Genomic DNA, 14,278 nt, shown 5'->3' on the forward strand with positions numbered 1-14,278 from the left:
CCATTTCCTTGCTACCTTCTCTACTCATCCTCTTTGAATCTTGTTTCTGCTCCCACTGAGAGTGAAACTGTTGTTTCAAAGGTCATCATGGACTTCCTTATCACTGAGGAAGCCTTCAAACGATTTTTATTCTCCTTGACCCTGCTGAGGTATCGGATACTTGTTTACCTACTTCTCTTCAGTATACTCTCTTCTCTTAACTTATGGTACAGCATGCTATTCCAACTTTCCTCCCACCTCGCTAACTGTTCTTCCTCTGTCTCCTTTGTTCTCTCTTTTTCCTGTTCTAGATTCCTTTATGTGGGTATACGTCTATGTTCTCTCCTCAGATCTCTTTTCTTCTCTCTACATATTCATGGGATAATAGAATTCAGAGTTGGGAAGGACAAGCAGCAGCTAGTCCAATCCCATCCTTTGTTTTAAAAACAAGAAAACTAAGCCTTAAGAGTCGAAATGGTTTATCCAAGATTCACATAAGATCATTTATGTCCCTCTCATACGCAAAGGTATTGCTTTATTTTACATAAATGTTCTGTCTGGCAAGGGAACCAATATTTTAGAAATGTTCTTCCATTCATAATGAGCCTTTTAAAAAAAAGCTGTGCATCTTCTAATATCATGGCTGCTTTTTTCATTTTTGAATCCCTTCATCTGCTGCTAATAATTACTCACACAAACACTACCACTGGAATCATCTGGTTTCCCATGTGTCTCAGAGGGGTTTAGCATCATAGGATTAGGTCAAACTAGGAATTTTGCTTATCAGCCAGTTTTGTACAACAACAGCTCACCTGAATTAAAAATACATCAAAATGATATGGTTGATGTTACAATGTGCCCCAGATCATATGTCCTATAACATATTCTATCTTCTCTCTTGGAAATTTAATTTACTCCCATGATTTCAATGGTTACCTCTACACGAATGATTTCTAACTCTATTTATCAAGCCTCAATCTCTTTTCTGGGCTCCCATTGGGCATCTCCACTACATATTCCTCTGCCACTTCAAACTCAATACCTCTGAAGCCAAGATCATTATATTTCCTTCTTATATCTGCTTTTCTTGCTGAGTTTATTATTTCTGTCAACGGTCCCATCAATTCACTCATAAAATGAGATAACTTATGTAAAGTACTTTGCAAATCTTAAAGTGCTCTATAAATACCAACTACTGTTGTTGTTGGGCAACTAGGTGGTACAGTAGATAGAATGCCAGGCTTTAAGTCAGACAGACTCATCTCTCTGAGTTCAAATCCAGCCTCAGACGCTTACTACCTGTCTGAGCTGTCTGGCCCTGGGCAAGTCACTTAACATTGTTTGTCTCAGTTTCCTCATCTCTAAAATAAGCTAGAGAAGGAAATGGCAAACCACTCCAGTAACTTTGCCCAGAGACCCCCAAATGGGGTTGCAAAGAATCCGACACGACTGACAAATGACTGAACAACAAAATTGTCGTTGTCATGATTATTGTCCAAATGGTTATTAAGTTCTGTTGATTCATTCTACTTCCATACTATCTGTCCAGACCCACTAGTAGTCTGCTAATACAAGTTTCCATTACCACCTTCCTAGACTATTGCTGCCCAATAGATTTTCTCACTACACCCTTACCTGGTCCCAATCCATCTTTCACAAAGCTGCCAGAATTATATAATACACAGATCTGATCACATCTTTCATGTGCAAAATCCCCTTCAGTGGTTCACTATTAGATACTCAGCAAACTCGTTAACCTGTCCTAGACCCTTCGCAAACTTGTACCTTTCTACTTTTCCAGCCTTATCTTATACTTTTGTCAATTTTTTTCTTTACTTTCACTAAAGAGGACTACTCCCAGTGTTCCATAAAGATCCTAACTTTACTTCTTGACTGCCTTTTTCCATACTGTTCCTTTCCCATTCCCTCTGTTGAAATCCTACTCATTCTTCAAAACCCAGCTCAAATGACAGTTCCACTATAAAATTTTCCCTGATCTCCCCAGTTGATAGAATCAAAATAATATTGTTGTTATTACTACTATTAATAATAATAACTTACATTTATATAGTGTTAAGGTTTGTAAAGCATTTTACATAAATTATCTCATTTGGGCCTCACAACAACTCAATGAGATAGGCACCATAGGAATTATTATCCCCATTTTACAGCTGGAAGTTTAAGTGACTTACCTTTGGTCATATAACCTATAAGGATCAGAGGCAAGATTCAAACCCAGATCTTTCTGACTCCCACTGTTCTATATCACAGGACCTTATAGTCTTTCCCCCTGGCCCCTCACATAATCCCTCATACCCCTCTAATGCATGGCACATGTATTATTTCATACTATTATTATAAACAATTGTTATATTATAATCCACAAAAGATTATTCACTTTAGGAAGTCAGGGGCAATGTCCGATCTAAGCTTTGAATCTCCTCCAAGGTCCAGCACAGTCATCTTGTACATGATAGGGGCCAATAGTTTAGTTCATTCCTAAGAAAATAAGAGGGCAACTAAGTGGTACAGTGGATAGAGCACAGAGCCTAGAGTCAGGAAGATCTGAGACCAAACCTGGCCTAAGACACTGACTGTGTGGTCCTGAGCAAGTCACTTAACCCCTATTTGCTTTGGTTCCTTATCTCTCTGTAAAATAGGGACACACTAGAGAAGGGAATAGCAAACCACTCCTGTATCTTTGTCAAAAAAAACAAAAAACAAAACCACACATGATGTTTATGAGGTCATATAGAGTCAGACTGCACTGAACAACAACAGCAAAACAGAATAAATACTTGTTGAATTGACTGGACTCAGACGCTTAACAAAACAGACCATTTGATCAGGGAGGAGGTGGCAAGCTGTGCTCAGGACCTTCTTTAAAGGCTCCTCGAATTTACTAAGGATTATACAATCATAGATTTAGAACTGGAAGGAACCTCGAGGTCACTTAGTCCTAACTCTTCATTTTACAGATAAGAAAACTGAGGCATAAAGGGGTTAAATGTACTTTGAAAGGTTATCAGATACCTTCCCCAGCTTTCCTTCATTAGATTATAAATTTCCTGAGGGCAGGAATTATTTTTCTTTTTTTTCTTATTTGTATCTGAGCACCTAACACAGTCCCTGCAATATAGTAGACACTTAATAAATGTTGATTGACTGAAGTGACCTGCTTAAGGTCATATAACTAATAAGTGTCTGAGGCCAACTCCAAAACCACAGCTCCATTCAATTCACCGTGCTGACTTTCGGCCAGGAACCAGAAGAAAACAACCTAACTGTCTTTCCTTCCCAAGCCCAATCCCCACTGTATCAGAAAAATATGAATAAACCAAACAAAAAAATGTTTCTCCCATGTAATTGTTCTTGTCACAATCCCAATCAAGTGTTCAGATCCCAGCGAATCCCTCCAAGCCTAGACGTGCACAGCCGCACAGACGTTTTGACTGTAGTTTGAAGCTGCTGATGAAAAGTAAAAATGACACTGTCCATCATATCACGCAGTCCGTTATGGAAAATCCTAAAAGAAAACCTGTGAATAGCATATACATTTTCAGCTTTTCTAACAGGATGTCAGTTCTTAACCAAAAATACCTGACTGGTGCTTACCAATTCCTCTGAAAATCAGACTTCAAAATTGAAATGACAGCCATCTAGAGACTGTAGAGCTGCATACACCTTAGCAAAATGGCAGAAATTAGCTGAAAATAATGAACCTTTTAATTAGATAGGAGTATCTGTGCTGATCTATAATGCCAATCCCTATAGATTAAAGCATGAAGGAACACAACCATTGTATCTGAGTTTGCACAGCACAGTTTCTCTCCTTCCCAGGAGGCTCATCCCCATGTTATTCACACTGCAGTGCCCCCTCCCACATGAAGGGACTGGAAGGACCTAATTGCTGTACTGCTTCATGTCTGGCTCCCTGCTCTAGTGCACTGCTTAATCAGTCTCCTTTGACTAGAAATCCAATATCTGCAGCAAAATGTCTGTAATAATGCTTTGAAGTTATTTGCATCCAGCCAGAAGAACCTTTTAGTTCTAGTTCTAAATTAAGTACCTCAGTGGTTTCAATCCCCTGATCAGTAAGTCAGCTGGATTTCATACCAATCACACCGGGCCTCCGCTACCTTTTAGTCACATCAGTGAATTGATGCATGAAACTGACTGTATTGTAAATATCTTTGTTGGGTTGGATGAGGAAGGGAACTGATTCCAGGACAGTAAAACAGTTGTACAACCAACCATGGAAAGCTGCATTTCTCAGTTTTCAGAGGGAGGAGTTCTTTTGGAAAAGCACATTTGCCTGTTTTATAGGATCCTTTGAATTCAAATTAAATAGAGTGAAGCTTATCATGTCCTTGGATATGCACTAGGGGAAGGGGGGGGGGGTCAAAACGTGTACCTGAAGCAGAAATACATACTGACCATTGTACTTGCCTGGCTGGCCCTGTCTAGGGTGGGTCTAAGCACTGGTCCTCCCCGCCCCCATCCAAGCTATGAAGAGATTGCCTTATCTTGCTAATAGCATTTCTTCATTTCACAAAGTTATCCAAATGTATTCCAATAATCATAGCCAATGGATTTGGTCCACTCTGTCAGCCCCTTACACAAGCCTCGTAACCTGAGGCCAGCAGCAAAAGTGAGCATCAGTATTTATCTCAAGGTGACACTTGTAATGGATGATTGCGGCACTTCTTAATCCATTTATGTAATCCTTGCTGCCGGCTTGCAGTTATTTTCAGGGCTTTTGCTGAGATAAAATGGTTCCTTTCCCAAGACAGAGTTCATTCAATTTAAATCTGGATTGATTGCAGCTAGACTATGGCATGTCTTTACTCAAGAGGGCAAAAACAGAAACAAAACAATGAACTATGCAAAATAATTATTTCACACTTATTGAGCCCCTGTGGTATCCTGGACTTTGCATATCACAGGGCAAGTTATAGTCCTTACCTTTGGCCATGATGTAGCCCCATGACATACTATCAGATACCAAAAGTCACTTGTATACCCCAGACAGAATATACACATATGTGTGTATACAAACATGTGTATGCATATGTGTATATTATGCTTGTGTATACATACGCATATATACATATGTGTGTATAGCTTTCGTTCAATATCACAGACAGGTTTCTTTGACTCTTTCTCATATTAATAAAGGGAGGAACTCTGGTACAGCGGAAAGATTGTGGCATCTATAATCAGAGAGCATGGGTTTAAATCCCTGTTCCACTACTTGTTGCCTATATGACCTCAGGCACTTCAATTAATCCCTCTGTGCCTCCTTTTCCTCATTAGTGAAATAAGGGGATTGGACAAACTGACCTCTTAGGTCCCTTCCCACTCCAAACCTATGAACCTATGAACTTAGTGGAGGAAGACAAAGGCTGATCTCTATACTTTCCCTTCTCTTTATTTTTATTTTCTTTCACCGTCTTTTTTTAAACAATAAAAGTTCTTTATAGGACAGTAAATTTAGAGAAATCTATTTTCTGTGCATGTTTTCAATGATGCTAGCAACTTTAGTAGCATTGCAAATAAATGGGCGACTGACCGTGAAGCATTTACAGGATTTAGAGCTAGAGTTTAGGTCAATTCAGCAAGCATTTGCTGATTACATACTATGTGCAAAGCATTGGAAGAGACCTTAGATACTGTCATCATTTTGTAAGTGAACAAACTGAAGCCTTGCCCAAGATGACAGGGGTAATATTTAGCAGAGCTGGGATTTGAACCCACATCTTCTGGCTCTAAATCTAGTGCCCTCTCCACTATACCGCTCTGGAGCATCCATTACCTAGAATAATACCTGGAACATAGTAGGCACTTAATAAATGTAAAAACAGATCTCACAGAGGTGAGTCTTGACTTTTACCCTGGGTCCTGGGAAATGATCCATTTCTTCCTCCCTAAAGAGAAAAGCTGTCTAAAGCCTAGGCTCCCTGAAATACTCCAGTATTGGAGCCACAGTTTAGAACATGTTTCAGGGATGCCTCAGTTCATAGAATCATTGAATTGTGGATCTAGAACTGGAAGGAACTACAAAGACCATCTAGTCTAACTCAGCACCACCCCCCTGCCTCCTTATTTTGTAACTGTATAAACTAAGGCCGGGAAGATTCAGTGACGAGACAAAAGTCGGGTTAAGAATGTCAGACATGGCAACCGATGGCCAATGTGTACCACCCAGTTTTGTGGATTCCTTACATGGGTTTCCTTCCTCCCTAGAAATGGACCTAGACTTTTTGTCACTGCTTAAATGAATTGAATTAAGGAATGCCCGGAGGAATTCAAGTGGAATTACTCCTATTTCTTGTGGGAATATTTGAAATTATGTCCCTCGCTCCCAAAGGTTTTAGATGGATGGATGGATGGATGGATGGATGGATGGATGGATGGGTGGGGGGGTGGGTGGTGGATGGATGGATGGATGGATGGGTGGGGGGTGGGTGGTGGATGGATGGATGGATGAATGGATGGATGGATGGATGAGTGGGTGGATGGGTGGATGGTTGGATGGATGGATGGACAGATGAATGGATAGAAATGAAGGGACAAAAGTATATATTTCAGGATTTTGAGACTGTAGGTTGAAAAAACATTGGAACAAAAAATAATTTTTATTTCACATAAATAATTTTGATCCATTCAGAAGTTCAGAGAATTATTTCTTAGTAGACATGAATCTCCCCAAATAGCTGAGGCTATTAGGCAAAATTAATAAATGAATCCATTTGTATGTGTAAGTGGTGACTCATCACATTAATAAATGTAGGAATTATTGATCACTTGCTTCCTGTGGAAACCAGTAGAGTACAGGCCCAGATACTCCCTAAAGCTTCCTCCATAGTGCCACATTTGAGCCTCTACATGTACAATCTTAGGTGCGTACACACACACACACACACACACCCACACACACACACACGCATGCACCCTTTGCTGATGTCATCTCCCTACCTCTGTTCCCACTGGCCAGATACATCATCCTTTCAGATTCAGGATCTCCCTTTCCTCCAAGGTGACAATTATATGATTGGACAAACTAATTATACTGATGTACTAATAGAAAAAGACTTGAGGAATTCCTCAGGATCCTCCATTCTAATCCTATACCACAGCGTGGTGGGCAGGGAAAGGTCCCCTATGCCTTTGGATTTCAGAGTTTGCTTTACTATTTGTATATCCAATAGTTGGCACAATGCTTGGTACATGGTAGGCATTTAATAAATACCTTTCATTTCTATTTTACACATATGCATTGTGGAAAGGAGACATAATAAAGACGTTGACATGATAGAAACTTATATTTCTAAATAAAATAAATATACAAACCATGAGATACAGGTAGATGTAAAACATCTCTGGCACTGTAAATATATCAATATATGTGTGTATATGTATACATATGTGTATTGGGAGGTCTATTGAGTTGTTACAGGAACCCCACATGGAAATTCCTGCTACCTGCTCTGATCAGCAATATATCTATATATTGTAACTTCTAGTATTATAAAGAGCTGTCTAGGAACCCTGAGAGGTTAAGTGACTTGTCTACAATCACATAGTTGGTATGTTTCAGAGTCAGGGCTTGAATCCAGGTTTTCTTGACCTAAGGCTTACTCTTTCTCTAAAGATATCATTTTAAAATATGACTTTTCTCCCTTAAAAATTATCAAGTTTTCTCCTAAAATACTCTCAGCATAATTTCTATTATCTATAGATTATGGTCAAGAATTTCAAAAATTACTAATTTTCATTTTGCCTTTTTAAAAACTACATTGCAGAGGAAGTCATCTCCACCACAAACTCAGACGCTACCCCACCCCTCGAAAAAAAAACTTGATTGGATGAAAAATGACATAAAGAAATTTGAGCCTGTAATAGATCTTGGCCAAGCTTTGTGTTATTTTTGGAAGTTAGATAAGATCCTGAGAGAAGTAAGAGTCTCATTTGTTAGGTGTGTAGAGTAGTGGGCATGCATCCAAGGACTGAACTGGCCCTCCAGACACACATGAGCTCTGCAATGCTTTCGTTTGAATTCTTAAAGTACATGTCCACACATATGTTGTTTCTATTGCAGTGGACCTGGACAGGCTGAATGATGACGTCAAGCGCTATAGTTGCACTCCAAGGAACTACTCTGTCAATTTGAGAGAGGAGCTCAGGCTGACCAGTGTCGTTTTCTTTCCACGGTGCCTTCTCGTCCAGCGCTGTGGTGGAAACTGTGGCTGTGGATCTAACAACTGGAAATCCTGCACATGCACCTCAGGGAAGACTGTGAAAAAGTACCACGAGGTATTTCCTTGGGGCCTTTCTTTGTTGGGATGCTGTGCTCTGTTCTCTTCATCTATATCAGCCATGCAGAGAGCATGGAATGAGAGAGTGCTCCAACTCACATTTATTTCTCATTTTAGCTTCTGGGGATCCCCAAAAGTTATTTTAGCTCCTGGAAGACATCATTGGTCTCTTTATTTCTAGGATGTCACTGCAACTACTAGGCTCTTAGAAGCAATGGACAATATCCAAACTTTTGTTCATTAACTCTAACAAGAAGCATGATGAAGACAACACAGAGAAAAGTCATCCATGAAACCTTTGCTCACTCTGGATGTACTTTCAGTTTAAAAAAGATGACATCTGATTTATAATAGGAACTGGGAATACGGACTGGATCTGTATGAACTCCCAAGTGAGGAAACTCCCTCCACCAATGCAGGTCAACAGTTCTGCTACCTTTAGTCTTAGAGGGTTGCCTCAATAGAACACAGAAGGGCAAATGACTTTTCTAGAATCACAGAGTTAGTATGTGTTAAAGGTACAACTTGAACTCCGCTCTTCCTGGCTTCAAGTGTGGCTCTTTATTCCACAGTGTCACACTATTGTATCCCAGGAAAAGTGCCACTTTAGCTTTTGGCTATCTGATTTGCTGTGAGTGCATAGGTTCTTCCTAGGCTCTAAGAAAAAACATGGAAGACCCCATATAAATTCAGGTAATACTTCCTATCCTCAGAAAGTCTTCTAAGTATATGTAAATGAGGTTGCAGATGAATATGATTATGTTTGGTTTACTTGGGAGAAACCACATTATTTCAGGCTCTATTGGATGTTGCTAGTTTGTTATTTTCTTGGCCAAAATAATATCTGCTTCGCCCCAGAGTCTTCCAAGGCAGACACTCTCATATCCAGAGAATGCAAAGGTTTGTCCAGCCATTTACCAATCTTTGTTCTTCATTGCACTTTATGACTTAATGAACTCAGAATTGGATGCTGTCCTTCACTTCTAAGAACCTGGATTTTGTGATGATTAGTCATACCCTGAGGATAAAAATCCAGTCATAGCTGGAACCAAAATAATCTGTGAAATAACCATGTCTCAAGTTAGTGATAAATTTGAGTTATAGCCCTCAGTGCCCAGGACTTTGATGTTATTGTACAGGCTTATTTTCATTTATATTCCATTCCCAGTCACCAGAGTATCATAGAATCCTAGGATATGAGAGCTGGAATGAACTTTAGAGATTCTGGAACCTGCCCCCTTCATTATTCATATGGGGAAATTGAGGTGAAAATATTTGCCCAAGATGGCAGAGCTAGGTCTTAAACACTATTTAACTTGTCTCTGTGTGTGTGTGTGTGTGTGTGTACGTGTGTGTGTGTGAGAGAGAGGGGGGGGGGAAGAGAGAGAGAGAGAGAGAGAGAGAGAGAGAGAGAGAGAGAGAGAGTGTATTTTGTGTGTGTGCATGTGTGTTTAATCCTTATCTCTAGAGGCAGTGATTGATAGTGTCAAGAAACCTTTATTAAGTACGCTCTGTGTGCACACATCCTAGGGGCAGAAGGAAATACAAGATTTAGATAAGTCATTGTACCTGTTTTCAAGGATAGTACAGTCCAATGGAAGGAAAGACATCTCCTGCAAAACTTTACTCCAACAGAGATAGGTATAAGATTTAATGTTACAGGAGGGGCAGTACATCATACTGGACGAAGAGTTGGCCTTAGAAGCAGGAAGACCCGAGTTCAACTCTCATCTCTGATACATGCTGGCTCTGTGACCCTGGGAAGGTGCCCCAGGCAAATCTCTAAGACTATATATATTGCAGAGTAAATGCCAACCTGTGTTGGTAGAAAAATCTCCTCACCCGGACAACCCTATATTGATTAAATCACAGGTCTTGTAAAAAGAAAACTCATAAATGCAGTAGTTACAGAAAAAAAATCTTTGAGACATGCAGAGAAAAGTGATCAGAGAATGGATCAGAGAAGCCTTCATCGGTTAAGTACAATTTGAGCAGGACTTTAAAGAATGAATAGGAATTCAAGGAGGGGGCAAATAAAAACAAAATAGAGAATATGGTTTTTAACAAAGGCACATAGGTACAACAATCAGGTTCAGGTTTTAAGGGCAGAGAACAGTCCAGTTTGGATGGAACATAATTTGTATAAAGAGGAGTAGAGAGAAATGAGATTGGAATGAAAGTATGGCATGAGATAATAGTAGGCCTTGAATCCCAAGAAAAAAAGTTTGAATTTTACTACTTAGGGATTAGGAAGCCACTGGATAATTTTTGAGCAGAGTAGCAACATGATTAGATCTATGCATAAGGGAAATTAGTGATAATAGTATAAAGAGGCAAATGTCCTAATTTTCAAAAAAGGGAAGAAAACAGTATTACAGGAGATATTACATATATAAAGCATATGTAAATCTTGAAGAGCTATATGAATATGAGTTGCGATTAATATTATGCTGTCTTTATGATACATCATGGAGAGATCTAGGTTAGACTATTGGTAGTTGGAAATAGTGGGACAACTGTCAGTGAACAAGAATATATTAAGCACTTACGATGTGCCAGGCACTATACTAAGTGCTGGGGGTGCAAATTGGTACAGAGTGTTCCTAAAGTCTGGACACATAGGCAAAAATGCATGTTGTCAAGAAATGAAATGAATGAAATTTTCAACATTTTATTTAACTGGAATATTAACAAATAACATTTTCAATATGATTTCCATCATTTGTGATACAAAGGTTGATGCACTTTGCAAGACTCACATGAACTCAATGCAATATTTCCACATTTCCTATGTGTCTAGTCTTTAGGAACACCCTGTAGAAAGTCAGCCCTTGGCCCCAAGGAGTTTACCATCTCATGGGGGAAGACAGTACATAAAAGTAAGGTGGAAAAGGAAGGAGGGAGGGGAATACCTACCTAGTGCATGGGGTGAGTGTGCTAGAGGAAGACACAAGTACACCTACAAAAGAATCAGATATGGTGGGTTTGGGCACCCAGTTTAAATGTAGGTGATGGAAGGAGCTATCAATCAGAAGAAGAGGCCACAGAACAGAAGGATTGAAACAAAGAGTAGCCATTAATGTGTCCATACCAGGTTGGAGATGGTATCTAAGGGATATGCATCTAGGAATTTCTTAGCTTTTCACTATTCAGTATTTTTTATCAATGACTCAGATAAAGGCTTATCATATTTAGCAATGACCCAAAGCTAGGAAAGGTAGTGAATACACTGATTAGCTAACAAAGTCAACAACCAAAAAAAAAATCCTAACTGCATGGGCCAAATCTGAAAAAAAAAAAGTTAAAGAAAAAAGTAGAGTTCTGCTCTTGGATTTGAAAGAATCCATTTCACAACAAGGTAGGAGAGGATGGCTAGACTACAATTTATGTAAAATTAGCTGAGGATTTTAATAGCTTACAAAGTCAATGTAAGACATGGCAGCCAAAATAAACTAATGTCATCCTAAACTATCTTAAGACAGAAATAGTATTCAGACCTAAGAAAGTCAAAGTCCCACTTGTATACTCTTCCTTGTTTAGTTCACAACTGAAGTATTGGGTTCATTTCTGGGCATTACATTTTAGGAAGGGCATAGACAAGCTGAATTGCATCCCTAGAGAAAGCAGTCAGAATGGCAAGAGGAGTGGGAGACCAAGCCAAACAAAGATTGCTTGAAGCATCTGGCGATGTTTAGCCTGGATAAGAGATGAAAGGAAGACGTGATAACTGCCCTCTTCAAGTATTTGAAGGATTGCTATAGAGAAGAAGTGTTTAGACTAGTTCTGCTTGGCCTTAGAGGGTAGTAGCAGCAGAGAGAAAGGTTCAAACCAAGGAGGTTTTTTACCATCTCATACCAGCTCACAAGAGCCCATTGTTAAATTTGCAGCATTGTTAATTTTCTAGACTTGAGCAAGTGATGGAGAAAATGTTAAATTAACTCCAAGATGTGTCATGTATTTTCAGAGGGCCAGTTGTTAAAACAGTTATCAGCATACCCCTGGTTCCAGATGAATGTAAGAAAATAATGCCTAAAAAGTAAAGCTGTCAAAAATGATGATGATGGTGGTGGTGGTGATAAATAGAATGGGCTACTTCAGAAGTTAATAGGTTTCTTCTCACTAGAAGTCTTTCAGTAAAGACATGTATGTTGCGGAGAAGTTTCTTATTCAGGCATTAGTAGGACTAGATACCTTCGGCCTCTTTTGAGATCCATAATGTTGAAAGAACTCTATGAGAACGTTATTGGGAGTAGGAATAGGGATTACAGGACCTAAGTTTTAAAACTGTAAGGGCCTTCAGATGCCATCTAGTAATACCCTGTCCTGTTATAAAAAGAAGAAGTCGAAGCCCAGGGAGGCAAGAGCTTTGGAGAGGGTAAAAGACTGCTTTTACCTTTTCTATGCTAGTTCCAAAAGATGGTGGCTTGTAGCGGAGTCCTTCTGATAGATACACAGAAGTCAGAATATTTTTTTCAATAATAGATAATGACTGCAATAGCTCACATTTCTGTAGCACTTTAAAGTGTGCAAAGAACTTTCCTCACAATAACCCTCCACGGGAAGGAGAGAAGCAGTTATTAAGTGCCCACTGTGTGCCAGGTACTAAGCTGTGTGCTTAACAAACATTGTCACATTTGATCCTGAAACCAACCTGGGAGAGGCTACCATTATCCCCATTTTAGAGTTGAGAAAACTGAGACAGAAGGAGGTTAGTGACTTGCCCAGAATTACACAACTTTCAAGAATCTCTGAGGCCAAATTTGAACTCAGGTCTTCCTGACTTTAGGCCCAGTGTTCTATCCACTGAGCCAACTTGTAGTAACAAGTTTTATTCCCCATTTTGCAGATGGGGAAACTGAGGTTCAGAGAAGTTACATGACCTTAACCCAGCTCACACTGTTCCTAAGTGATAGAGTCAGAGCTCAAGCCTAGCTCCTCTCACTCCGAGTCCAGTGTTCTCTCCACTGTTCCATACTGCTTCTCCCAAGGGAGGAAATACTAAGGAGCAGGCATGCATGAAACATTCCTTTTTATCTTAAAAGTATCTGCCAATAAATCTTTATATCCAAGCTCTAAGAAGCTTAATAAGTGAACTCCTCCCATTAGATTGTAAGCGCCTTGAGGGCAGGGACTGTCTTTTGCCTCTTTTTGTATCCCCAGTACTTAGTGCAATGCCTGGCACATAGCAGGCATGTAATAAATGTTTATCGATTGACTGACATTCACATAATCATAGAATTTGAGAGTTTGGGGGAGCCTCATTGGCATCTAATTTGACCCCACATAAAAGAGTTCCCCAACATAACATACCCAATAAATGCTGGAAGACCTCCAGGAATAGGGAACCCACCACCTCTTGAGGCTACCAGTTCCACTTCTGTATAACTCTAATTGTTAGGAAGCATTTCTTAATATTGAGCCTAAATATACTGCTTAGCAACTTCTCCCCATTGCTTCTGGTTCTGCCCTCCTCAACATGACAGCCTTTCAGATACTTGAAGACATCTACCATGTCACTTCCCTATTTCCCCCCCAGTTTTCTTTCCTTCAACCAGTCCTCATGTAATATGGACATAAAGCCCTTCACCATCCTGGTTACCCTCACCTGGATACTCTCCAGTTTATCAATTTCATTCTTAAACTGTGATTTCCACAACTGAACACGAGATCTGAGGAGGTTAGAGTACAATGGAACTATGCCCTCCTTATTCCCAGAACCTCTGCGTGTATCAACAATCTGGCTATCAGCTGCTATGGGGGTGTAAAACCAACAACAACCAGCACACAGAACGCTGCTAAAGCCCAGGTCTTTTTCATCTGCTTTACTAAGGAAAGCAACGTTAAGGGGTTAACAATCTTTAATCCAGCGTACAAATATCATTTACTTAGTTCAGGGAAAAAACCAGCACCCTGAATTACAGATCAAATACAATTCATGGTTATCAACATCTGAGTCTTCAGCCAGGGAGCTCATTACAACG

At 39.7% G+C, this 14,278-nt stretch overlaps 1 protein-coding gene across 1 annotated transcript in view; it reads left to right on the top strand.

Moving 5' to 3' along the window:
• Window positions 1-14,278, top strand: part of PDGFD (platelet derived growth factor D) — a 324,582-nt gene that overhangs the window by 295,870 nt on the left and 14,434 nt on the right. The window contains exon 6 of the mRNA XM_036742726.1: window positions 8,081-8,295. Within this exon, the coding sequence (XP_036598621.1) occupies window positions 8,081-8,295 (215 nt within the window). The remainder of the gene's footprint in view (window positions 1-8,080; window positions 8,296-14,278) is intronic.

This window comes from Trichosurus vulpecula, chromosome 2, assembly GCF_011100635.1.
Source record: "Trichosurus vulpecula isolate mTriVul1 chromosome 2, mTriVul1.pri, whole genome shotgun sequence".
Lineage (NCBI taxonomy): Eukaryota > Metazoa > Chordata > Mammalia > Diprotodontia > Phalangeridae > Trichosurus > Trichosurus vulpecula.